This window comes from Enoplosus armatus, chromosome 20 (assembly GCF_043641665.1).
Source record: "Enoplosus armatus isolate fEnoArm2 chromosome 20, fEnoArm2.hap1, whole genome shotgun sequence".
Lineage (NCBI taxonomy): Eukaryota > Metazoa > Chordata > Actinopteri > Centrarchiformes > Enoplosidae > Enoplosus > Enoplosus armatus.
Genome location: NC_092199.1, coordinates 7,063,220 through 7,086,709, shown reverse-complemented (window position 1 = coordinate 7,086,709; position 23,490 = coordinate 7,063,220). Strand labels below are relative to the sequence as shown.

The following is a 23,490-nucleotide window of genomic DNA, read 5'->3' as shown; positions in this document are numbered from 1 at the left end:
TACTGTTCAGGAGGCCAGGGCTCTTTTCAGCGATTAATTTGATAAATATATTAATTATGAATCTGGATGACAGTACAATCAGATTGTCAGGCTTCCAGACTTGGCCTTTGTGATAAGTCGCCTTTGAGATTGGGTCTCCTCGGGTTTCAGGAGCTGTCATCCCCGGGGCTCAGCCTCTTATCAGCGCCTGACCCATTCACTCGGTAATTTCCTGTGTGTTGTAATTAAATGGAGGCTTTCTGATTGCAAGTGACTCTCTTTAAGAGGTGCTTCTTGGGTTTCAGGTGAAAGGGATGTTCAATGGACCGGCTGTCTCCCCTGCCCTCTGCAGGACTCAATAGGCACTGAATGTCCTATTTACGCAGCAGCAGCAGCAGCAGCACGAGTACCTTAATACATGTGCATTAATTTGAAAATCTTGTTAATAGTTAATGCTGAAGAGGAACCCCCTAAAATCCTGTTTAACGATGTAAAATGTTTGTCTATCTAGACATATTCCTGTGCATGGATGAGAAATATACGAGCTGATTTGTCTCAGGTTAACTCATATAACAACTGCCATATTAAGCTCAAAACCAGTTATAAAAATGTTCTCTTTGCACTTTGAAACATTACCTTAATGATTGTCTGTGTATTGGTATCCTGGGATCTTTTGGTTACTACTTAGAAGTTTAAGAGATCCTCTGCTGGCTGCTGACAGCTGATTATGGACGTTTACTGTAGTTGCTGACTCCACCCGTCCATCTCTGCTTGGATACTGTTACAGAACTGGCAGACGGACATCCTGAGCCTGGAGTGGGGCCTATACAGCAGCAGTCTACCGTCAGTATAGTCTGACAAATGGCTACAAAGCAGTGGAAGTGCAAAAAAGTAAAGCAAACTAATGTTGCCTCAGAAGCAAATACAAAAAAGTCTGGACTTTTTCAATTATGAACCCCTTGTTGTTTAATTATGCTGCTGCTTGAAGACAAAAAATGAATTTTTATAGAGGATACAAGTTTCATTTCAAGTTTCTGTTTCAAAGTTGCACTGTAAAGTCCAGGTCTAAGCTGACAAAGGAACAAATCTTGGATCAATAAATTGTTCATCACTGCTTCAGAGCAAAGGTTTTACTCTATTACACCTGTATAAAGAAACCCTTTCAGTAAAAAACTGAAAACTCCATTATTTTCTCCCAGATTTACAGTTTTTAGAACTTGAGTTTGATGACAGTCCGTATCTTATGTTGGCTAAAAAAGTAAGACTTTAGGGGGACAACTCAAATTTACACACTGTGTTTGATAAGTCCCTACTTTAATTCACCAGTAGTACAACCCTTACTCTCTAGAGTGGGGTCCAATGAAAGCCTGAATTAGCTCGGCTGTGCTGCCTCTGGAGGCACAAAAGGTTTCCCTGCTGCCCTATTTCACTTTTCCTCTCTGGTATCACCAAGGACTATAATTAAAATCATGTTTTTTTTCATACAGCCGGTGAGCACCATTAATTCAGAGAGAGGTGCCATTATGGAGGTTGTGGCTCCCAGGGTAGCACTGGGGAAGAGGTGGGGCAGTGGCTTTTCAACATTAATGGCCCCCGTGTGTGCCTGCTATTAATCTCAACAAGGAGTGAAGTGGCTTCATCCCAGCTGCAGAAGCAGGACAACGGCTCCCAAAACACTGCAGAGATTAAGTGGAGTTTTGTCTTGGGCCCTTTACTCTGACCTGTGACATTTAAATAGGTTCCAACAGCGGGCTCACTTTTACTTTCCATTAATTTTGTCCATAAAATCAGGAATATTGTTCTCTTTTAAATCACTTTTCAGCAGACGCAGCCGTTTTATTTTACAAAAGAACCAGTGTCTTTGTGCAAGCCCAAATATTTGGACGGAAACTGATACGGCACCTTGTTATGTCTTGTAGAATTAGAAAAAGAAAACTTGGTGATCATATTTCAGCTTGTCAAACAGCCTCTTTGGCTGAAAGCCCAATCTGTAGGTCACCTCTTGCTTATACTTCCAAAGGTGTCCAATTATTCATATATCTATGACAAGCAGGACATGCAATTTACAAATGCCACTCAACAAGACGTGGACTATAAATAGCAGGAAAATGGTTAAGTTGATAAAAACAGCACTGACCTTGCTTTGCCACAAGGAGGAACCACTGGTTAAATTTTGCTGCAGTCGTAGCTCATTGGTAACAGTTCAACAGAGGCTTTGAGTCTGTTTGTGATACTACAGTCTTTCACTAGATGGCAGTAGTGCATGATTTAATGACTGAGCTTGTGTCATCATGACAATGAACTTCCAAGAATATCTCTTTTATAAGCCAAACACCTGAGCAAACAGGAGAGTCACAGATTCAGCTTTTCAGTCTGGCCAACAGTGGTTGCTGAGCTGTAAAGCAGGTTTCTATATATAATATGACATATAATCAAGGTAATTATAAGTCATATTGTTTGATATGTTTGTGGAACAATAACAGACTCCATCACATTCCTTCAGAGACTTAATAGAGTTTATCTTTAAAGGATCTGATCAGGTTTCCATCTGCGGAGCCTCACATGTATCCCTAAAGGAAACTGTTACCTTAATGATCCATAGATAGTTACATCACTGTGTGAGAACTGCATGCTGTGGAGTGGACACCAGAGGTTAATTGCAGTCTCCAGCAAGCCAGATAAGGCGGCTCCATGCAAACTGGGGAAAAAACAAATTACACTTTCATATTCATGTAATCACGCAGATATGAAATTAATTTTCTGAAGCCGAATCTGCTGTCATCCCCTTGTTGCTTTCTATTCATGCTGGCTATGCTAAGCCGGAAATAAAAGAATAATTATGCATTAGCGTTTCTAATTAAGGTTTCTCTCAAAGGTGAATGGAACGCTGATGAAATTTTTTGGGGATTTATTAAATTACTGTGAAATCAAATTAGGGAAGCAAATTAATCCTTGTAGTGAATTAGATCAGTGAATGAGAAAATTGACTTCTCAACACAAACCAGGGAATGAGAAGGCAGGACTAGTATAAAACACAGACACACTGCAGGTTGTTGAGCTCAGATGATTATCAAGGATGGATGGCAACAGCTCTTGTTTAACTGAAAATGGCCACATGGGCCACATTTACATGTAGGTGGGGGCGGAGCAGCCATACAAAGATCCAGAGGAGCAATTCTCAATTGAGACAAGACAAGTGCCCTTGGCTCCTTGGTGCACGTGGCTTTTATTCCTAGATGCTCCTGCGCCTTGATTTATCCTCTCAGTGACATACTGTACAGCGATGCATTCCCACAATGCACCAATGCCCAAAGGTATGCATCCCAGAAAATCACATTTTCCTTAGTGCACTAATGCGTGGTAAATGGTAATACATGGTGTATCCTGCCTTTCAACATAAAACTGTTACTACTGAGAATGATGATGATAAAGATGTACATTGAAGGTGTGTGTGCTTGAAGGCAAATTCAACACTATCTTAGACTGATGTGTACCTGCATAGGACACATGTTGTAAAGGAACATTTTAGGAAATATTCTTAATTGCTGTCTTTTTTAAAAATTTGTTTTAAATGAGAAGATCAATACCACTTTTATAAATACAGAACCAGAGCCAAGAGGCGATTAGCTTAGTTTAACTTAGCATAAAGACTGGAAGCAGGGGGAAACAGCTAGCTTGGCTCTGTTCAGAGCTCAAAAATCTGCCTTTCCAGCACCTCTAAAGCTCACTAATTGTGAGACAATGTTGTTTTTATATTTCTGTTTGTGTACAAATTAACCATCAAGGCACAATGCGCTAATTACTGAGCTTTAGAGGTGTTGGTAGGCACATTTTTTAATTTACAGAGCAAGACTAGCTGCTTCCCCCTGCTTCTAGTCTTTATGCTAAGCTAGGCTAACCACCCCCTGACTGTAGGTCCATATTTAACACACAAACATGAGAGTGGTATCAATCTTCTCATGTAGCTCTCGACAAGAAAGCTAATAGAGAACCAAAGAGCATTGTTTTTTGTATAATTAACTTGTTCACTAACTAACTTCTCCTGGTGTGCTCTCACTGCTCACTGAGGTGCTCTACCCAAGGGAACGATTCCTGAAGGGCCTTGTCCTGTCACAGCAATACAACATTTTATGGATTTTTTTTTTGGATGCCTGCCTTTACTGTCTATGAAGCAGGTTTCAGTTATAGTTTGTAGGTTTCTAGCTTTAGGGTGTATAACAGTGAGCATTGACAAATATTGATTAAATTTCCTGGGCCACAAAAATAATTTCGCTCTTCAAAGGGGGGAGTTCCAACCATCACGTATTTTTGCTGATCTAGTCTTTGACGAGTCACTTTGCTGTTGGCCACAAATTGAATAAACAACTGCTACAAGCCATCATAGTCAAAAATGATTTATACTCTCTCACGACATAATGAAGTGACATAGAAACAAGAGAAATGTGCTGAAATGTTTGAGGGATGTGTGGGATTTTATTTGGATCAAATAAAGGTCAAAGTTCAATGATTTTTAGTCAGTTGCTCCAGGCTTTATATCTTGATGACACTCAGACCGCACTGAGTATTTGTCAGGTTTGCTCTTTGACTTCTACCGTAGTTTTGGATTGTGTTGGCTGACACTGATCACTCAATCTCAGACAGTAGACACAACAGGTCTATTAGAAAACAGGATTGCTTTCCCTTTCATGAGTTTGAATCACAAACAACTGATGTCAGGAAGAAAGATTTTCATTCACACTCCAGTGTGGAGGAGAAATCTAATCAACCTCAAGTCATCTGCATTAGAAAAAATACATTACAAGCATTTCAATACATTGAAAGCTTGTGCTCTGGAAACATAAGACAAAATGAAATCCTCTGCTGTATGTTTATCTGAACGTTACCGAATCCAAAAACTCTGCAGCTTCACAGCTTGTCAGACACTTGGTAGTTTGCTGGAGAATTGCTAATACAGATCAATACATTGCAAATTGTTTGCTTTCGCTGTTTGATGTAGCGCAGGCTTCAAAGAAATGACTCTGTAATGACACTGTGAACTCATCTGTGAAATAAACCGATGAAAGACAGACAGCCTCATATTTGAGTAGCTTATATGACCTGAATGGACACATTCAAGGGTGAATGTGCAAACAAACATCTGTCTTTTATTTTGTAATGTGGCAAAAATCCCACTGGTATCAAACTCAGTGGCCCTTTCTCTTCTGTCAACATTAGCCAAAAATACAGCTCACTCCAGCGTCTCTTCTGTAAGGTTCAACGCTTTATTATATACCATAAATCTGACTCCATCCTACAGAGGCTGAGCAACAAATATTTGCAGAAAACTGTCTTGCTACAGATAATAATCGCAGCTCAGCGTTTTATAGTCCAGATATTAACAAGGACGCCAAAAGCAATTTGTCAGCACCTTCTGTAAAACCGTGACACCATGTCATACTAAAAACCTTTGGTTTTGTACCTGTGTATTATTTACAGCCTTGAGCATGTCCTTACTCTGCCAAAACCCTCCTGGATCCATAATGAAAATAAGCTTGTACTCCATCGCCCAGTGCCTGTATTAACAGTGTTGTGATTGTAAATTGCTGATGGCGAGCTCGGGCCTCGGTGCTGGGTTTCCTCGAACTCACCACAGCTAATGTGAAAAGACAGGGGCCTCCGATTGTTCAGGGTTTTTTGGTGGTGCACTGCGCAGCCAGGCATACAGATGGAGGACATGGACAAAAGCCTCTTATCGGGGAGGCTTTTCTAACGTTCATATACAGCACTCAGTGTTATGTTATTACATTTTTGGATTTATGTTTCTGATGCATTAACATAAGCAGCATTTTAATGTTGTAGCTGGTTGAGGTGAAGCTAGTTTTAAGTAATTCTGGATCATCAACAATGCATTACAATAAACATTTAATTTAAGGTGACATAAAGTAGAAATCCTACCTAAAAATTGTACGTAAGTAGTTGAGTAAAGGTTACTTTCCACCACTGGTCACTGGGACATTTTTGGTTTTTAGTGAAATATCTCAACAACTATTGGATGGATTGCCAAGAAATTCATACAGTCATTAATGGTGCCCAGAGGACGAATCATTTTTTATTTGTATTAGTTATCTATTTATTATTATGTATTTCTTTATCTATTTCTAGTACTAGCAGGTCAAATCTCATCATCTAGATGAATTGGCACACATTTTGTATACACAATCGTGGTCCCCAGAGGACGAAGCCCGGTGACTTTGGTGATCCCCTGACTTTTCTTCTATGATCTACATTTCTATGTGTCCAACACTTTGGTTTTCTAGGCGAGGTCTTACACTTATGCTGGACATGAGAAAAGCCATAGTTAGCCAGCTACTGGTGGTAGCTTTAGATTTAGCGAACAGACATGAGAGTGGTATCAATCTTTGAATCTAACTCTCAGCATGAAAACAAAAAGTGTTTCTCAAAAATGTTGAACATTTGCTTTAATGTAAACAAAGTGTACAAACCATAAATACAAGCTCGACATTTTTACAATAAGTTATCAATAAAAGCGTTGGAATTTGTTTTTACCAAATACCAGCTTCACAAAATGATCCAGCAGCTTTGGACATGAGCCCTTGGCCCTTTATATTTTTTTAACATATGTGCAAGCTGTCATATCAAACTCTGTTCAGTATCAGACCGGTTGCAGTGGTGATGACTAAGCCAGGGGTAACAGGAAGCCAGCATCTCAGCAATATCATTAGCAGTGTCAACACCTTTCCTTTGCTTTCACTTGCAGGTTGGCATTTCACTCTTTTTGTATGAAACCTCTTGTCTGAGTGAGTCTCCTAACTGTCTTCACCTATGAGACCTTCATGAGCCATAAGACAGCTGGGCTACCAGTCAGCTCGTAGTTACATAACACGTATAGTCTCAAGAGTTTTACAAGTTTTCCAATTGTCACATTTACCGAATTCCCCAAACCTTTTATAAAGTAAGTTAATCTCAACTCAGCATAGAAATAATGTATCACCAATTGATATATGTTCAAAATATAAGTGACAAGTCTATATTCAAAAGGTGAGTCAGGAAAACATAGACGCTAAAGCATACATCTAGGTTTAAAATTGACGCCAGCCTGCCAGTCTGAGGGAAGTCAAGTGTGGAATTGAAACTGGCAGAGAATTCAAATCCACACTGTCATAGCAGGAGTGCTGCAGGCTCTCTCTCTCTCTCATCCCACCGTCTCTCACAGTCAAGTCCTGCACTTGATAAACCTTCTGACAAGAGGTATTATCTTCAAAGTGCAGATCTGCAGACTTGAGATGTCTTGACTTGTCTCATACACAGTAAACACAAAAAAATCTGATTTTAGGTGATATAAAATCCATCTTTACACAGTTAAGAAGATGATCAATAATGACAATGTTAAGAATCTTTCACTTGGAATTAACCACACTGGTGAAAATCAAATCCTAAATGATAATAATGGCTTTTACCTGGATTGACTTCATGAATGTTTACTTCATGAAAATATGCAAGAGTCGTTAATGTTTTCTGTGTTTATTGTGTCTCTGTCTGGCATGATTAGTCTGTGAGAGGTACTCTACCAACGTCAGACAAAGGAGCTGCTGTGCTGTATTCATTCAAGTTGATATTACCTGAGGCCAGGAGGCGTCAAAGCCCATGTGTCCACCTTGAATCAGTCATCATTAACATGGATCTGCATAGACATAATGCTCTCCTCAAATAAAGCCTCTTTCAGGTGCAATGAAAGAGGACATTTTGTCTTTCTGAATAACAGCATCCATATTTATCAAAAGCTATTTCCATGCACGTCTGTCTAATGTAGCATGGCGCTTAATGTGGATGTTTGTGTAGCTTCGTTCTGACTGATACATCTATAGCAAAAAATCTTTGCTTTTTTAAAGGAAATTTTCAAGCTAGAACAACAAAATCCATCTCAAGTACAATCCTCTCACCCGTGCACATTAAAACCACCATCCACATCACTCAGTCCCCTCGAAGCTGTATTTTTAGAAAGACTTGTTTCACCGACATTACTGTCTGTGGAGTTGGCATTTAATTATGAAAAGAATAATTAACATGATGCCTACAAAAAAGCTGCACTTGTGCCTGAGATCAACTGGTGGCTCTGTGCTGATAAGGCCTCTGAACTGACAGGAGAGAGCTGCACAAGCAGTTGCATGACAGCGCTCGAGTGTGCCTTTCTCCAAAGGCTGATTGCCCCATCACATGCGAAAGTATAACGCTGGGAATGCATCCATCATAGCCAAAAGCCTTAATCGGGGGCCAAGATGGAGCTGCATTTCAGCTTAATAACACCCAGAAGCAGCTGGCAGGGTTGTCTGTCCTTCCCCTGCAGCCGCTTTCTCTTTGCATCAAGAACAAACATCAGCCCATATACTCCACAGACAGCATTACAAGATGGCATTTTAATGAGCCTCACAAGGAAAAACCTCCCCTTTTTTCCCCCCTGTTCATCTTTTGCCACCAAGGAGAGGAGGAAGAGAACACGGCGGCCTGCATCACATCACATCTCCACAGTCAAATACAGTGCATGTGCGTGTTGCAGTAACAATAACTCTTTCCACCCACTCACACACTCTCACTCTGACCCCCCCCCCCCCCCCCCCCCCCCTCCCCTTATTGCAACCACAACCACCACCTCACCCTGCTCCAGCGCCTTCAGTGGCTCACGTGCCGCAGCACACTCCGATGAGTCCCACGCTTCAGAGGAAGAATTCTCCACATTCAAGTCCAGAGGGGCAGCAGAGTGTGGGGGCGTCATCCGGCTTCCAGGGGAAGGGAAGATGTTGCTCCTCATCAATCTGATGAAGCAGACTTAATCAGTAAAGATATTTGAGTGAGGCATGAAGGGAAGAGATGCTGCTGGAATGCAATGATGGTTCAAAGCAATGAAACCAGAACATGACCACCTTATGATGTCATTTATCTTTTATCAATCTGTTTAATTCCAAAATGAATAAACGATATTAAAAAAGAATCACTTGACAATTGCTTCTGCATCAACCTGTTTTTTTTATTCTTTTTTTGATGATTTTTATTTTGAAAATTCAAATGTGTGCTTCTTAACAGGATATTGCGCTCTTTTGTGCAGTATGTGACAGTTTTATATGAATGTCTGTATATTATTCATTGTCATGGCACTGCTGCCTTCTTAGCCAGGTCTCCCTTAAAGAGAAATCTAAACTAGACTTATAGACTTAAAAATACACCTTGAATACATCAGACAATGATGTCATTTAATGTGTATGAAATTCATTATAAATTATAGTTCCAAGTCAAAAAAAGAATACAATCAAAAGCGTTTTACACACGCCGGATGTGTCATTTATTTATTTATTAATCTGTTAGACACTTTTTCTCTGCATGCACAAGTTTGGATTACGTGAAAGGAAGGAAGGAAACTCTCCGGGGAATCAATGCAATTTAGGAATCCCCACTTAACTCTTATCAATGTTCTTTGTCTTTTCCTGTTTCTCAGAGCAGACGGGGGAGAGATGAAGAAGCCCACACACTGTGCAGTGTGTGCGGAGGGGTGATGCCTCGAGAGCGCATCACAGGACGACAAAACCCCACTGCAAGACGCAGTGCCAGAATAGAGCAGCTTTGGCGCGAGAGCAGGTTTCCTGTAGTTATAGGAAAAGGGGGAGATCGTCCCTACGAATCCCCTAACATACTTCTTATCATGCCGGAGTCCTCCTGATCATCTTTGCTCGCGTACAGAGACCATGTAGTGGAGAGAGAAAGGGGATCTCCACCGGTGGAGAGATCTGGGGATGCATGGACACGGTTATGGGTGATTAATGCCATTTTGCTGCTGCAAAACAAGACTGGATATGCACACAAAAAGTGGGGATAAGTGAGTTTCGGGGCCCACAGGATGGACACTGCAGAGGTAATTCTCTCTGTGTTGGTGGTTGTGATTATTATAGTGTCGTTGCTGTCCAACGTCCTGGTGCTGATCTGCTTTCTGTACAACCCGGAGATCCGCAAGCAGGTCCCAGGTCTGTTCAACCTCAACCTCACCTTCTGCAACTTGTTGCTGACCGTGTCCAACATGCCGCTCACTTTGGTGGGACTTGTCAGCAAGTCTCAGCCGGGAGGAGACGGCTTCTGCCAGATCGTGGGCTTCCTGGAGACCTTCCTGTCCACCAACTCGATGCTGAGCATGGCAGCTCTGAGCATCGACAGGTGGATCGCGGTGGTGTTCCCCCTGAGGTACCACTCCAAAATGCGCCATAAAGACGCGGCTTTTGTGCTCGGGTACACGTGGGCACACTCCATGTCCTTCTCCACGGTGGCCGCCTGCCTCTCCTGGGTGGGATACCACCGGCTTTACGCGTCCTGCACCCTCTCCAACCCGAGGGCAAGCAGTCGGACCCAGTTTGTTATCTTCACCGTCTTCTTCCACTCCTTCACCTTTCTCCTGTCTTTTATAGTGTTGTGTGTCACATACCTCAAAGTGCTTAAAGTGGCAAGGTTTCACTGTAAGAGGATCGACGTTATTACAATGCAAACTTTGGTGCTGCTGGTGGATATACACCCCAGGTGAGCCCCCTTAACTTTTTACTCATGTTTGTATTACTCCTGCATCAGGCACCTCTTACTAACCTGTAACAATCTGCAATGTACATTCACATTTGGGAAGCAAATAGGGCTGTTCAGTTAGAAGAGAGCATTTAGAAAAAAAAGAACAAACTGTACAAATCAGCCCTCTGATGAAAAAGGAAGAAAAGTAGTTGGTGCCATCATTCCTTCTCACATGATGCTAAAGCCTGAAATGACGCTGTTCTGTATCTGACGAAACAGTACAGTTAATGATGCTTTGCCATCTTTGAACTGACATTTGAATGTCCACTCACATTTGTGTCCTCATATTTAGAGGGGATGCAACATCTGATTCTATTGAAATGTCATCCAGAGTGATTGCTTTACTCTGCCTCCATACGGTATAGCTAAAAACCAATATATAGTACGTGTGTGAGAGAGACAGATGGTTACATAGATCACAGCTACTGTCCATGAGGTGCATGCTGGTGGTCTGACTCCTGCCTGTCGTTACTCACACTGGTGACCTCCGTTTCATAAAATATTACTTGAAGGAGCTTGTCATTATGACATCATAGCCATGCACACACAAAGTCGCACATGCACACACAAAGTGTTGAAATTGTAATTCTTGAAGCTCAGCCTCTGCTGGCTCCCTCTGTATTTAACCCCTGCACAACAGAAATAAAGAGAGAGCTACATCCTCTTCTTTCTGTCTGTTATGAGATGTTTAGAGACACTTTGCGGTCTCTTCCCTGAGTGCGTCCCACTGATCATAAACCAGTTGAAGTCTCTGTGTTTCCAGTGTTCGACAGCGTTGCCTGGAGGAGCAGAAGAGGCGACGACAGAGAGCGACAAGGAAGATCAGCACCTTCATCGGCACCTTCATGCTCTGCTTCGCTCCCTATGTGATCACAAGGTGAGTGTTGGAGAGAGACCCATGGGGGGGGGGGCACACAAGCTGACATACTGCGGCGTATACAGCCCTTTTGTTTTGCTGGTATCCCCCAAACCTCCCTCCCCCGCCCCCCTACCGCCTCCTCTCTACTTCCTCTCCACACCGGCCAGAGTTGGAAGATGAGATTGGCTGACCTTGTGATAAGTAATATGCCTCTGCTCTGCTGTTGCTGCTGCATTAGCACTTTTCTCCTCAAGTTCGGCGGGTGCATCAGCTAGTCAGGTAGAATCCACTCGCATCAATCACTGGACAAACAGACGATGTAACATGAGGCCTAGAGAGTGAGACGCACAAGAAATGTCCGGACATGTGAGAAGGAAGTCTTATTTGTTAAAATCATGTCAAAGGACATGAGAATATAAAACTAGAATTACCGCCCCGAGGTTGTATGCCTCAGCCAAGGAACCATATTGATGATACATATGTATGATTCAAGTGAACATACATTGCTGAACTGACTAATGAAGGATTATTGCAGATGTAACAGGTACACATGTACTTGATTACTATGTAAAGACGGATTCTTATTCTTATTCTGCTTAGTATAGCTACACAAAATGGTGTGGTTTTGTTTTCTCCCGACATTGTTAGATGTGAAGCCTCTCTATGAGCTGTAGGTGAAACTCACTCACTCACTCACAGGATCACGATCAGCTCGGTGCGCTCCAACACATTGTTTGCAGTCACGTGATTCTGATGACGCTCGAAATTCAAAATGAGGCAGGAAGTGAAAGGCGGAATGGAAGAGATGGAGGAAAGCCCGTACTGTGCTAGTTATTGTTTACTCAAAGTCAAAGTCACAGTGACCTTGACCTGTGACCTCTGACCACCAAACTCTTATCAGTTCATCCTTGTGTCCCTCAAGGCGTTCCTGAGATATTGCTTTCACGAGAATGGGACAGACGGACAACCCTAAAATTTTATTTTAAGACTACATAAAAAACAACAACACAAAAACAAAATTTGAAGTAAACAAATACAGAAGTTAACATGTTGTGTAAGACTTCAATGGTCGGTTCTCCCAAATAGAAATATTGTATTCTATTTTCTAACTTCTTGCCTTGCTTTGAACACTTTTCATTGTGACTATTTCCAAAGAAGAAATAGTTCCTGTTTGTTCTCGAGATTATCCAGAGAAACAGGGACACAGTTGTTGAAAGATTTTGCTGTTGAAAATTTTAAATGTTGTTTTTCGAAAGAAATTCCATTCACCTCCATTAACATCATCATCTTTAATTACAATATCAAATTGTAAGAAGTTGGAGTTTTTGAAATGAAACCTGGTTGTCATATAAAACTCTGGAGGCTTTGATAATGACTTTTTCAAGCACTGACAATTGTCAGTAATGAATGACTATAGCAGCACTGTACATGCTCTCATTCTGCAAATGGCAGTTTACTAATTACAATCTGAATATATTACGCTAAAAGCTCCTCCACTGCCTCTCTGATGCTCACTTGTTGTCGGGGTCATCATGTGTATAGTGAAAGCCCTGCTGTGCGCTGTGGCAGCTGACTTAACCTCCTGTTCCCTCCAGTGCTGTGGAGGGAAAATGTCAGTGATGGCTACTGGCCGATGTACGGCCAGTGTTAATGTGCTGACAGAGCTTGATTGTGGAAAGAGTAATCATACAGAGTGCAAGAGTAGAGGATCAGCTATTTTTTTTTGTACCTCTTATGACACCACGTACGGTAAAACATTTTTACACTTGACAAAATTGCGTGAAAGCACCAATTTTATGTCTTTTATGAGACGCAGACCACAGGCAAGACTGTAAAGCTAATTAGGTGCCCCTTTATATCAAATATACAGTATTTTAAGTTCAGAAGAGTAGTTTTTTTTCCCCACAGACTGCTGGAAGAACTCACTGTCCTCTGTCCTTTAAGGGTCTCTGCTCAGCCCTCAGTGTAATACTGTATTAAATAACAATCAAAGTTAATTGGCTTGTTTCCAGACACTCATTACTGCTTCGACAGGTCTGTTTTATTCTTCCGGTGAATCTGCCTCTGCCTTTTTCTGACAGGAAATGCTGCTGGCTGCAAATGAGAAATGAGATGAAAAGGAGCCTCACGCTGTTAATCCACACTCATGAGAGAAAGAAGGGAACTCTTCATGTAGTTTCACTTGACAGCTGCCTACATTTTATCTTGTGGGTGATTGCAAGTAATAACTTAAGACAGAATAAGTGCTTACTGAGGCGACTCTGTACAGAAATAAACACTGGTTCTTTACATAATTGCAGTAGTAGAGAAGCACCCTGCTCCCAACTATAAAAAAAAAGATGTCTTGCAAATGTATTTCTATTTCTGCATAATAAGCTTAGGGCATGCATGTCTTTTCCAGCATGTTGACTTGCCTTTCCACTGCTCTCTCTCCCTCTCTCTCACCACCCTCTCTTTATGCTTGCCTGCAGGATCGTGGAGTTATTTCCAGCGGTGCCTATCAACCCCCACTGGGGAATTGTCTCCAAGTGCTTAACTTACAGCAAGGCAGCCTGCGACCCCTTCGTGTACTCCCTGCTCCGACACCAGTACAAGAAGACGTGCACTGACATCGTCAACAGGCTGCTGAAGCGTAGCTCCTTGAACGCGTCCGGGCGCAGGCACGAGAACCAAGGCAACAGCATACCGACGGCGGAGTGACAGGGAGCGGACTCTGATGGGACACGGTCCGAGGGTTGACCTGGCAACTGTCAGGGAAATATGAAGCTGATTTATCGTCGATGAAGAAGAGAACAAATATTGGTTGTTCCTGTCCACGTCTGCTTGAATTTGGTCTGACATGCCCAAAAAAAAAAGCCACTAGAGACAAGGGCAAATCCCTGCACAGGAATACCACTGTGCTTGCATACTGAGTGCCCAGAACAGCAGATCAGTGCAGTGAACTTGTTGTGAGGACAATAAGCAACGGCAGATTTCACTTCCACCTGGAGAGACAGATGTGCTCGCCCAAGAAGAACGGCCAGTTCTCATAGCCTCATTATTTTAACTAGAGTAGCTTTCAGTCTGATATAGGATTTGCAGGATATCTGTTTGTTTTGACATTACTGTAGTATATATTGATATTATCTTTAAAAAAGAAAGGATAGGGAACGGCTGTATGTCTGTTTTAGTCTGTGCAAAGTGTCAAGTTGATACGTTCATACTGTATGTAGCACTGAAACCTAACCTAACCAAAACTTGACACAAAACCAAGTCCCCTAATTGCAATACAGACAAAAACAGACAGTGCCGCTGCAGAGTTCGGCTCAGGTTATTTCAGACTTAATGGGCTACAACACTCTCCCAATTAAACAGATTTTAGGGTACTTTTATTTTTGTAGTAAATTGCCTTGTAGTGTAAGGGCCAATGAAGGAAAAAGCAAGATTATGTGTTTCATTGTGTTTCATGTGCGTAAACATGTTGCCACCATTTTGAGGGACTTACTGACCCAGCCAAGAAGAACTTTAATGGGTAAAATGGGCCTTCAAACCGGCTGCCTTTGCTGTCATGACTGACGTGTGCCCCTCAGGTTGTTTAGTCAAGTGGAGCGTGACTGACTGTACTACTTACCCCGGGTTTGTACTCACAGAGAGGAGTAAGAGACTGCTTCATGCTTTCTCACACATTTGGGCCAGATGGACAGGAAAAGGATATAGGATGTATATAATGTCTTTATTTTCCTTTACTTTGCAGATTGATCACTTGTAAACAAATGACATTATGTGATATTGAATAGCCATGACAGCCGCCCATGCAAGGATACAAACAATCCTTAGAATAAAGCAGCTCTGGAAGCAGAAATAATCTTTTTGCTTAAGTCAGTGATAAAGCTAAAGAAAGAGTCTCAGCTTTCTGTTTCTCAACATTGAACGGACATTAGATGTGTAACAGTGATATATATATTGATAGCACCATGAAGGCACCACCTACTATTCATTTGGGTAACCTTGTCACAATTTATTGAACGTGCTAATACTATTTATAATGTTCATCAGGCTCAATGACGGCAATCATCATGCTCCTAGTCGAGATTAATTGCTTGTTTTTGGGCCCCTGACATTTCAGAAGCTGGAACCACAGAAAGTTTGGCATTTTTGCTTAAGAAATGGCTTTAACAAAAAAATGTAACGATTAATTTTCAGGCTCTAATGATTTTTAGAAGGTTTAAACTAGCAAGGATAGGAGGGGAAGGGAGTCATCACCAAAGACGCCATTTTAAAAAATCATCACTGACATCTTTTGCATTGGGAGTACCCCATTATGTATTTAAAACTAGAAAATGACCTGTTTGATATTGAAGGAGGACAACACCACCTTTTTACTCTCACACCGAATAAATACACATTCTGTATATTTATTTAATCCCATTGATTGTGCTGTACAGTAGTTTCCAGGCATTTCTCTGAAGACACGCCTAAGCCCAAGAGCCCTCTTGACTGACAAAGTGTTATCCGACCCACTACATGTTGTACCTATTATATCCATTTTTTTTCTGTATCAGAAGTCAGGCAGCTCTGTATCAGAGGGCTTTTGACTGGGCTCCACTTGTTATAGAGTTGACATACTGTAGATAGAGGTGCTTCAACACCAGAATACAGAAAGTTTACTTTATGGACATCTGATTTTCAGTTTAATGTTTCATGTTAAATTTGGGACTTTTTGATGGATTTAGATACACAAAGCATTTAGCAACAGTGAGAGATTCTCTGTATCTACTGTCAGTGCCAAAATGATCAATGATGCCCAGTGAGCCAAATATTAGTAGCTGCAGAAACGTCAGAGAAAATATTAATGTATTATTAATACATATTTGCTTTTATTTTGTGTTTAAGGATTCATGATTGAGGATAAATTGTTGTCTTGGACATATGAAGCATTGCGAAGACAACCGATGCCTTAAATTCTGTAACATATGGTGGTTAAGAGTTTTTCCATTCACAATGGCATATGGTGAACAATACAGGTAGGATCAATCATTGCCTTATTCACTTCCATTCACTAACACATAATCTAGAATCTCTGTATTTCTGTACCCTAATTCTGCTTTCCATGGTTATTTCTCGCTGATGTTTTGCACTGATGTAGAGTAGTTATTTTTCTCATAAATGATGACTATGAAAAAAAACAATATATGTTGACAGATTTAGATAAATGACAACGTGAAAAGTATTTTTGTGTCCTTTTGATATACGTACATGTAATTTATGACGACACTGTATTTGTTTGAGTGTTACAGAATGTGCTGCTTCACATGCAAATTCAGTTTTAACCGTTGTTGATAGCTGACAATGAATTGAGTGTAATATACCTCATTTTTCTTATGGTGACTGACTTGACTGCCTGAAGTGTTTTGTTATGTACCTCTTAATTTATTAAACCACTGGCTCAATGCTGCTGCTGCTGCTAAAGATGGCTGAGATGACAAACAGTTGATGACGGTGATGATGATGATGATGACGCTGAGATGACAAAATGAAAATATTTGGTTTTGGTGATAGTTTTTGTAATGTTGGTGAAAATGAGGAGGATGACGGTTTCAGATTTTGACCATGATGATTAAAAGTAAACTGTAGACTTTACCAAAGTGGTCTTGTACTGTTGTTCCAAAAAAAAGAAAAGGTATGCAAGTTCCCCAGGAAAGCTGCTGCTCTCAGACTCTCAGTATTTTATATTATTTTTTTGACAAATAGGAGGCAGAGAAACTCTAAAATAACCCCCCAGAAACACAAATCCCACCCTCTTGAAGCCAGCCTCTGTTCCCATAGCATTTATTTAACTGAAACTTGTTCCAGACGTTTTCTTCCCCTCTGGAAGATAAATGGGTTGGAGCTTCTTTGTGGGTCTTCTCAGGTCCTAGTGACCGAGTCTTGGTTCCTACACGAGACGTGATCTGGGACCTGAGGAAACAAAACAAAAATAAAAAAATAAAAATGTATACAATGATTCCAGCTGCGTTTAGGGCCTCCTTCCTGGCCTCGAGCATCATCTGGCCTGCCTGCTTCATCTCTGCAACAGAAAGTTCCACAGATAAAATCTCTATTAAAGAGTGATTCCACTGTTCCACTGATTCGAGAAAAGAGTGTGCAGTGGTTGCAGCTGTGCATGCTGATGGCCAAAGCTGAGTATGGTTAAGATTCTGCATCCTGTAAAAATGTCCCCATTTGGTTCAGATAGCACAGGGTACAGTTTGAAGAGGTAGTTATGTTCATCATAAAATGCTGTTTGATGTATGAAGTTCAGGTTTGTTAGTTTATGATTTGGATTTTGTGAAGAACGAGAGGCATTCCTCCAAAGTCTCAGAGCAGTCTTTATTCCATACTGTTATTATCACTAATGGAGTCTGTGTATGTTCCAACAAAGTGTTATAAATTAAAGAGACATATCCTTTAGTCCTTTAGATATTTAATTAAATAAGTAATAAGTTGCCTGTCGCTCAAAATACTTGCAGTCTGTATAGCAGAGTTGTAAATATAGAAAAACGATAAAAATAACATCACCGTTAAATATAGCTTAACTCACTATTCAGAAAAGGCTGCTATAGAAACTGCTCACCTACATCGCAACCATGGCCAAGAGATAAATCAGTGCCATAATCACGTCTTTCATCCACTTCGGATTTGAAGAATGAATCAGAGTGGGGCAGGAAGAGACAAAACAGGAAGTTTGACAAGACTGATGTGATTTTCAACTTTTGTATCCGCAGCAATTCGGACCGTTTCCACCTGCAATCAGTCGGAGCCAGAGGGAAGCGATTTTTCTGTTCACACCACAGTGTAGGTGGTAATGAAACAACATCAGCGGCTGACTGAGATAGCCTCAGCTGAGATTCTGCACACTGATTCACACCCCAGGAGTCGGTGATTATCTTCAGGTGGGCGGCACTGACCGTAACACACGACTTAATCATGGTTGGCCTCAACCCACTCGGACAGTTGACCCCCCAGAGAGCAAAATAAACCACAACTCAAAGTGAAAAGTGGATACCTCGCTCCGTAAAACAAAGGAATGTTTGTTGTTTTTCTCTTCGTAACCCTTTGACTTGAGACCAGGAGGTTAACTTCAGAGCTCTGAAAGACATCTTTTTGTTTCGTCTCTGAAATCTGTGTAAAACTAAACTCTTGCTTTCAAGTGATTTAGCACAGTGGTGCAGAGAAGATTCATTTTCTGTTTAAATGTGTGAATATAAAATGACACATTTATCCTGTCATTGGTAAAAAAAAGCAGTTGAATAACATTTCTTTTGACAGGTACATGGAAAACCTCCAAAAAACTAAAAAAAAATAGGGGGTATGAAAAGAGGCCATTGATAGCAGAGAATAAATGTTTTTTGGATTTTTTTCTTCTGCAAACCACAAAACTATCAAATATAACAAACGACTCAAATGAAGACTATGAATGCTGCTTTGTGTTTCATTCAAACTCACCAAAAACCCCAACAAACTTCACCTTGGCTATGCCAGTGAATTTGTGAAAACTGTTATGGAGAATCCAGCAGGACGATCTGCTTCGTATATCAATAAACAAAAAGCATGCTGTGGTTATTATTCTACTTGTACTCTTGTTTCTCTCCCTTATGTCACTTTCTGTTTGATTGTGTGTACTAGAAAATCTGTGATGCACATTGTCACAGTGCAGTTATGACATACTGTATGTGTGGCTGCTATTCCAAAGTGTCATTGCTAAACAACATATTTTAATGCAATTTCGTGGAAAGTTGTACTGGTTAGTTTTTGGTGCATATCAGGGTCCACTAGTGTCAATATGTGTCTAAGGTCCAAACACAACCACTGCTTTTTTGGATTGACATCTCCCTCCCTCCAAGTTTTCCAAATTGTAAAGGAAAATTAAGTATTGAACCATGAGAAGCATCATTTGTTTTATCAGTAGGCTATCGATATTCATCAGTATAGACCATGCCATTGTAGCTCAAGGCCCTACACTCCCACAGGTGTTCTTACTTATCTGCCTGATTAGGCTTCTTCCAAAGCAGCCCGTACGCCTTGGATTTATGTCCACAGGGGACATTTCTGCAACGCACAATTTACACCAAGTGCCAGCATTCTGTGCCAGTGCAGGAAGGAGTGCACCCTTTATGTGGCACGGAAAAAAGTACGACTTTGGAGGTCATGGTGATGTACGTGGGTTGTGGGTGTGTAGCATGTCTGACTTTCATGCAGGAGTTTTCATCCCGTCACAGACTGCAATTAACATTTGCCTTTTTATTAACCACGATCTTTCCTAACGTTAACCAAGTGCTTTAGTTGCCTCACCCTAATCATACTTTAACCATTGTTTGCTGAACATATGCTATGTAGATAAGTCTAAATATTACCTACAAAACCTCCCATGTGGCAGCACTATCACATTTTACTAAATCCAGAGCTCCTGCGTGGACCAGCTGTGTGATGACTCCACCCACAGCGTGTGCCTGGTGGGTGGAGTTGGTTTGCTTGTTACCTAAACCTGTAACATCTGTGCTGGGGCTGCTACAGTTTAAAAGGGCTGTCTCACCGGGCAGTCACCCCTTGAGTTCCAGGCAGCCTCCCACACAGCACCAAAGTTTTACTGCCTCATGCTCTACACACACAACTGATCTGTGCCCTGTTCACACGCTGTATGGTTTGGGTTTTGTTAATGATTATCAAATTACTTTCATTCTAATTGTCTGTGTGGTGAAGCCAGGAGGTAACAGTGAAAAAAAAAGCAAGCAAATGTTGATTTCGAGACATTTAGCATTAGCGTCCTGGCTTGACTTTTATTTGGAAATGTAGTAATATTTCATCTGTTAACAAAGTTATCAACTTGTTTAAAAAACTAGTGTCTTGCTTATAATTGGAATGATCATCTCCTTAACTTGGTTCACACATTTTAAAAGATTACTCTGGTTTATTACAGCCTGCATCTTAGTTTTACCACTTTATTTAAAGTCTGTAAACGGTGAAGGAGGTTAATAACGAACAGTTAATTAATAATCACCTTCATTTTCTCCTCCAGAAATGTTTAGATAACCTTGAGGTTTGTTGAAGACCTGTCCAGTCGTCTGGCTGCTAATGTTTCTTGCTCTATCAGACTTTGTTTTAGTGATGTCGCCACATTCCCAGATCTCAGCAATTACTTTCATTATAATAAACAATAAGTACAATGTTATTTTTGCCAATGGGAAGTATGGCCAAAGATCCAGGATGCATGAAACTGGAATTTCCCTGAAGTTCAATTGGAAACAAGTAAACCAACCATTTCAATATTTCTCTCTTGTTCACGAGGGAGAAAAAATGAACACTGTACAATGAGTCTACATTAATTTAATTATTAAATTCGACCACCACCCCTCTCTTTGCTGATCTGGTTGTCGTCTTTGATGTCCATCGAGCCAGCAGAGACTCTAATCTGTCTCAGAGTCTCCGGAGCAGCGGAGGGGCGAGAGGTTAAGAGCTGGTTTACCAACGCCGCATGGCGACTCACTCCTGTGATATCCAGGCCGGCACACTCAACACTTCAAAGGCTGGACCGACTTCTGAAGAAGCATTGGCCTTTCAACTACCGGCAAGGTCAGCTGGTGCCTGTGTCTTCCCACACATCTGCACGGTATCACAGCTGCAGGCCACAGCGGCTACACTGCACACCCTGCACACTGTACAACCCCCATGCCCCCACGATCCACACCCACCTTAACCCACAGGGATGTGTGCAGGCCATATGGAACAAGTTTGGACTTCAACTTGTCATACAAGTCCTAATCATTAATAAACATCACCACTGTTTAATGGTCAAACCTGCCTTTTTCAGTAAATGTGTGTCTTGTTTCACCACGGCCTACCTGGCTCTGTTTTTGTTTTGAATGCCGAACCCTCCCAGCCCCCCCTGCAACTCAAGTCAACATTGGTGCAGCATTTGAAAGTCGGAGACTTCAGGCTCTGAAAAGCTTTGAACTAAGATGCAAAGTTGTTGTTATACCTGAAACCTATATAGCTATGTGTTAGCGACATGAGCTAATGTTGTTTTTAGCCACATGTTTAGCAAATGTTAGCATGCTAACTTATGCTAAACTAAGATGGTAAACAGCCTTCATAACTGAAACATATCACAAGAGTAACTGTGACAACAAGAAATAAAGATTTATTTTAGTTTTATTTTAAGGAACTAAAGCCAGTCGCTGTCTGTACAATCTAAAAATTGGATGCTTTGCAATTTGTATTTAATGGATTAAAACCTTCAAATCCTTTAATATGTAACACCCCACCGTCTGTACGACTTACATATACATTTCCTCTGTTTCACATTCGCAATCAGTAGTATATGGTATAGAGCTACAGAAAGCATTGTAATATTAACAGGCTCCGATGTGTCTTACACTCTCCAGTGCTCTGAGATGATGACAGGTGTGTGAGCCACTGTTCAATAACCTTTAGAGGAGGAGATGAGAGGTTGAGGTCTTCCTCTAATTGCATGTTGGCCAGAGAGGAGGAAGGCTGGTGTTATTGTCAGAATAAGGCAGTGATCTGTAAAAGCCCCAGCAGAGCTCAGATAATTAGAGCCTCTCCTCCTCGGCACTCCCAAGATGCGATCTCACTACAGCACAAATCAAATGAGATGATGCTTAGAATTAACCACAGTGAATTCAGCTGAGTTATGGGGATTAAATGGAGTTTATTTTCCATTAGGAACTTTCAATCAAGCAGGAGTGAGTGTAAAATCAGAGTTAATTTTAATATTTATCATACAAATAACCAACAACATCCAAGTAAATCACTCGCTACTGCAAATGCTTTGACTTTATTCATCGATTTATAAATTTACTTTAATTCCTGGTGCTGTCTATGTGGAGTTTACGTCTGGGCTGATAACTCGTAGCTACCCATGGATTTCAGGGAAAGTGTTTGCCTGTCGATATGAGTTAACACTGTGCAGGAATGATGACTTATTCAACGTGTCACCCACCCAATATGCTAGGGTGAGCTGCAGCCCCCGTGGCCCTGAAAGAGGTCAGTGGCTAAAAAAGAAAAAAGTGTCTTTATTTACACATGTACATGTCCTGTATATGTGTAAATGTATCTGTATGAACTCTTGTACACGTGTGTTGGTTAAAACATCTCATCATGGTAAGTAGGTGATAATTAGCAAGTAACATGTTTGAAATTTCTTAGGAATTACACCCAAATTACTCCAATATTTACCCCATAATTTATCAAAAATTACCCCAACAGTTTTCTCTTTTCAGTTAGCCTAATTGTCATTTCTATATTATTTTTGAATTTCATGTCCAATTTAGTTTAGCTTGATTTTCAGTAGTTTTTATGTTTCGTTACAGTTTACAAGTTTCATAACTCGAGAACAAACACAGGGTCACGGACCTATTGTCTGACTGTAAACATGGGTAGTTGGGCAAAAGAAGTGGAGTATTATCCAGCAGTATCTTCCTCCTTCGTTCTGTACCTGTTGTAATCACCTGCTGTGATGACAGCACGTCCTGCCCACAAGGTTATCTGATTTGTTAAAACGTGCAGATTTACGAATAAAGATCTAATTAAAATGGATATTTCAAAAAGCACAAGTGGAACTGCAGGTCACGACTTGAATCTAATATGGAATAAAGAATTAATCTGGAAAATCTTGACGTTAAAACAGAACTAACATTCTGAATTAAACAAATCATTTTTCTGGAGCTGATGTTGGAAGTAACTAACGAGTGAGACATCTCACTTCCTCCTCATCTCTGTTGAGAGTTGCTCATGCGCAGTACCGACAGGGTAGTGACAAGTTAATTGAAAGTGTACAAATTCAATACTGTTTTCTCTATAATTAATACCAAATTACGTTTGTTTTTTTTCCATGAAACCTCTTGGAAAATAGAATAAAAGACAATTATGGAATCATCAAATAAAGCACTATCATGAAAATCATGGAAATTACAAACCTACCAATAAAATAAAACTTTACCAACACTTTTGAATTGCATTAATCTGTATGAAAAGTGCTATACAAATGAAGCTTGAGTGTTTACCATGAATGAAATGTT

At 40.8% G+C, this 23,490-nt stretch overlaps 1 protein-coding gene across 1 annotated transcript; it reads left to right on the top strand.

Annotated features, from left to right (window-relative positions):
- The first annotated feature begins 9,865 nt into the window (after positions 1–9,865).
- On the top strand, positions 9,866–14,134 carry LOC139303558 (G-protein coupled receptor 26-like). Its single transcript, XM_070927410.1, has 3 exons — positions 9,866–10,533; positions 11,339–11,452; positions 13,906–14,134. The coding sequence occupies exons 1-3, from the start codon at positions 9,866–9,868 to the stop codon at positions 14,132–14,134; spliced, it is 1,011 nt and encodes a 336-aa protein (XP_070783511.1).
- The last annotated feature ends 9,356 nt before the right edge of the window (positions 14,135–23,490 follow it).

Bases quoted from the DNA above. Each gene is read 5' to 3' on its own strand.
- LOC139303558 (XM_070927410.1), top strand. From the start codon at position 9,866: ATGGACACTGCAGAGGTAATTCTCTCTGTGTTGGTGGTTGTGATTATT. The intron at 10,534-11,338 runs GTGAGCCCCCTT...CTGTGTTTCCAG, and splicing joins CTGGTGGATATACACCCCAG to TGTTCGACAGCGTTGCCTGG. The intron at 11,453-13,905 runs GTGAGTGTTGGA...GCTTGCCTGCAG, and splicing joins GCTCCCTATGTGATCACAAG to GATCGTGGAGTTATTTCCAG.